Source organism: Lactuca virosa, chromosome 1 (assembly GCF_052849685.1).
Source record: "Lactuca virosa cultivar CGN04683 chromosome 1, Lactuca_virosa_CGN04683_v6, whole genome shotgun sequence".
In the NCBI taxonomy this organism is placed as follows: Eukaryota; Viridiplantae; Streptophyta; class Magnoliopsida; order Asterales; family Asteraceae; genus Lactuca; species Lactuca virosa.
The window spans coordinates 247,439,397-247,443,532 of NC_136426.1; the positions used below are offsets into that span (position 1 = coordinate 247,439,397).

Here is a 4,136-nt window from a genome sequence, read left to right on the forward strand (position 1 = left end):
AATTCACCAATCGATGCTTTTAAGTGCCAATTAGTGTAACTATGATGTGTATTACTTATATTATACTTATATACATATTTAATTTAGTGGTTAATAGATTAACTTTGTTGATTTGTGTGAATTACAGTTGCAAACTCTTTAGAGATTTCGTAACATCGGACGTAATATATAAAATCATAGATACAAATTGACTACGGTTTCGTCGTCCCTTTAGTATTCGACAGTATGAAGTCATAAGCAGATGCAGAATGTTGAACAACCCACACGTACTCTTCAACGATGGAATGGTAATTTTTTTAAGCAATCAGATAATTACGAATTCAATTAGTTTTCTATATTTGTATTTTTAAAATTGTATGATTACTTATTTGTATGTCAGGCGAAGTATTTTATGTTAGGGGAAGAAATAGCAGGGAAACAGTTGCTTCAAAATGCAGCCGATCAGGGGCAGTTGGATGCGATCTTCGTTCTGGGAATCATGTTGATGGCCGATGGCATTGAACGGAAGCAAGAAGCTCTGATCATGTTAAATAATGCCTACTTTAATACTAGAAGAAGTTGGAATCTAAGGGATACCTGTAACAAGGTTCAAAACCACTTGGTAAGGAAGTCAAAGCAGATAACATTCCATGGCTTACATAGAAGTTGTGCAAAGCATCCTTCTGTGAGCAGTTATGTAATAGCTTTTATGAATCAATACATTTGGTTGTTGAATTGTGAAATTTGTTTGTGGGATGTAGTTTTTGTGAAGTTTGCTAGGATGTTTGACATTAGTTTAGAGTAGTTATATATATAAGATAGTTGTTTGATTCACAGAATTAGTGATGCATATTGTATGTGTATTTTGGTGTTACTTTTGATAAGTATGTATATATATGTTACTTTTGATATGTATGTTATGTTTGTCTTTTCCATTTTACTAACCAAAAGTTCATTGTGACCTATTTGGTTAGATTTCAAGGGCAATTTAGTCTATTTGCCATTTATAAAGTGAAGGCGGCATTTTTGTTATGGAAATAAAAAAATTTGTTTAATCAAGTCGTTATTAAGGAAAATGCTATATATATAGAATTTATATTATAATAGATCAATATTTATATTTATTATGAATTTTATTTAAATTTATAATTACCCGTATACTACATGGGTTTTAACATGTTATTGAATAATATCGACCCAATAATATGACTTAGTATCCATCCAACACATTGAAATCTAGGGTTGTCGAAGGTTTCGTAATCGATACACACTCTGTTTGAATATGTGTTCTGCAAGTGTCGATCTCAATTAAAGCATTCTACTAATATTCTAAGCTATAATCCAATTACAAAAGTTGTTCAACCATTCAAATTAGAAAACTTTGAAGATTTGTTCATCATTCGGTCATTAGCTTAGTGAAACGAGTCGTAGTGAAGGTACCTTTGTGATGTTTGTATGATAACTATATATTTAATTCAAATGTCATATATGAATTCAAATCAACATTAATGAACATACAATTAATATTGTGTTATTTACATTTATACTTTACAGATTTAAGACAATGAACAATCCAAGTAGAAAGTGGATGTATGAAAGAAAAGATAGTAGTAGTTGTATATCGCATGTTTTCGTACAAGAAGTGAAAAAATTTATAGATTTTGCTACCAGTCAACATAGGTTCATGGACGAAGATAAAATCAAATGCCCATGCATAAAATGTCGTAACATACCATATAGAGAAGTTGATACTGTTAAGACTCATTTGTACAAGGTTGGTTTTGTTGAGGAATATTGGTGTTGGGCTAAAAATGGGGAAAAATCAATTGATGATGACAATACGTTTTTAGGGGTGGATGATTCAAACACAAATTTTAGTGAAGTTGCTTGTTCTTATAGAGATATGGTCATAGATGCAATGACTCCTGATTTAAATAATAGTGATGCTGAAGAGGAGCCAAATGCACTAGATAAAAAATTATTTGATATGCTAGATGCAGCCGATAGAGAATTGTGGCCTGGATGTAAAAAAGTGACACAAGTATCTGTTGTAGCTAGACTATTGAATATAAAATCAGAGTATCGCATACCTGAGAAAAGTTATGATGCTATCTGCCAGTTGATAAATGATGTGTTACCGGAGGAGAATAATATGGTAGGTTGTTTATACAGGAGCAAAAAGTTAATACAATCACTAGGTTTTCCTGTGGAGATGATTGACTGCTGCAGATCTGGATGTATGATGTATTGGAGGCAAGACAAAGATCTTTATCGATGCAAATTCTGCAATGCAGATAGGTACAAACGGTCAAAAAATTTGGCCAGATGTTCTCGCCTATCCTTCAAGAAAATGCATTACTTTCCTTTGATTCCAAGGTTGAAGAGACTGTATGCTTCACAAGCCATCGCCGCTTCCATGCGATGGCACTCCGAGAATCATGGACATGATGCTGGAGTAATGTGTCATCCATCCGATTCAGAAGCTTGGAATGACTTTGACAGTAGTCATCCTTTATTTGCAGCAGAAGCACGTAACGTAAGATTAGGCCTAAGTACAGATGGGTTTACACCAAATGGAGCATTTGGAAAACAATATTCATCTTGGCCTATTATTATAACACCTTATAATTTGCCACCTTCTATGTGCATGAAAGAGCCTTACATGGTTTTGACCGCACTTATGTCAGGACCGTCAAACCCTAAGCATAAAATAGATGTATTTTGCAACCAGTTGCTGCAGAGTTGGAGCAATTATGTGAAGAGGCGTAGTAACATCTGATATATCTTTAAAACAAAATTTCCATCTAAGAGCAGCTTTGATGTGGACAATAAGCGATTTTACAGCATATGCAATGTTGTCCGGATGGTCTAGAGCAGGTAAGCTAGCATGTCCACACTATGGGAAACATACACAAACATTCAGACTAGAGAATGGTAATAAGATGTCATGGTTTGACTGCCATAGAAGATTTCTACAGGTAAATCACCCATATAGAAAGGATAAAAATAAGTTCGTGAAGAATCGTCAAGTGATAGAAGGTCCTCCTCCAAGTAAGAATGGTGAACAAACTTTAAGCGAGATTGAACAATTAGGTTTGATAAAAGTGACAGAACTAAATGCTGATGATGTAAACAAAAGATGTGGCGATCATGGTTGGAAAAAGAAAAGCATATTTTGGGATTTACCATATTGGAAAACAAACCTCATTAGACATAATTTTGATGTTATGCATATTGTTAAAAATGTATTTGAAAACTTTTTTTACACTGTAATGGATGTCAAGGGGAAGACGAAAGACAATGTAGCAGCCAGAAGAGATCTGAAGCTCTATTGTAGGAAGAGAAAAGGAGTCGAAGATAATGAAAGAGCATAATACACTCTGGACAAGAATCAAAAGAAAGCCATATGCCAATGGGTGGAGAAATTGCGTTTCCCCGATGGTTATGTTTCTAATTTGGGGAGGTGTGTTGATTTAACAGGGTGTAGACTGTTCGGAATGAAAAGCCACGATTGTCATGTTTTTTATGCAAAGATTGATGTCAATTGCATTTCGTGAGATGTTGCCACAACAAGTGTGGGAAGCATTAACGGAGTTGTGTATTTTCTTCAAAACATTAACAACAACATCAATCACAACAAAAGACATGGAAAGGATTGAAACCGAGATCCCAATAATATTATATAAATTATAGACCATCTTTGTCCCTGGTATTTTTAACTCCATGGAACATTTACCAGTACATTTTCCATACAAAGCGAAGATAGTCGGTCCTGTCCAATATCGGTGGATGTATCCATTTGAAAGGTTTGTATGGTACATCGTAATGTATGTTGCTATTTTTGTAAGCTAATTTAAATAATCTTCACTATAGGTATCTAAATCAGTTGAAAAAAATGTGAAAAATAAAGCTTGAGTGGAAGGGTCCGTTGTTAACGCGTACTTGCTACGTGAAGCATCAATAATTTTCTCTCATTATTTCGAGACTGGTGTCCCCACACATAATAGAAAGTTGCCTCGAAATGATGATGGAGGAGGAGATGAGCAAGCGGATGCTAACAACGACATGTTAGATATATCTTCATATCCTGGGCGTCATTATGGAAGATTCACGATTAGAATGATGTATGATGAGGAAGTGCATGCTGCCCAAACTTA

General features: G+C 34.5%; 1 protein-coding gene across 1 annotated transcript; it reads left to right on the forward strand.

Annotated features, from left to right (window-relative positions):
* The first annotated feature begins 248 nt into the window (after positions 1–248).
* LOC145128776 (uncharacterized) lies at positions 249–3,353 on the forward strand. Its single transcript, XM_079063583.1, has 4 exons — positions 249–287; positions 380–525; positions 1,534–2,670; positions 2,789–3,353. Exons 1-4 carry the CDS (start codon positions 249–251, stop codon positions 3,351–3,353), a joined length of 1,887 nt encoding a protein of 628 aa, XP_078919709.1.
* Positions 3,354–4,136: the final 783 nt, after the last annotated feature.

What these genes read in the sequence shown, in the direction of transcription:
- LOC145128776 (XM_079063583.1), top strand. Translation starts at nt 249, where the DNA reads ATGTTGAACAACCCACACGTACTCTTCAACGATGGAATG. An exon ending in AAGCAAGAAGCTCTGATCAT is followed by an intron (nt 526 to 1,533) that starts GTTAAATAATGC and finishes TATACTTTACAG; the next exon opens with ATTTAAGACAATGAACAATC. An exon ending in ACCGCACTTATGTCAGGACC is followed by an intron (nt 2,671 to 2,788) that starts GTCAAACCCTAA and finishes TTTCCATCTAAG; the next exon opens with AGCAGCTTTGATGTGGACAA.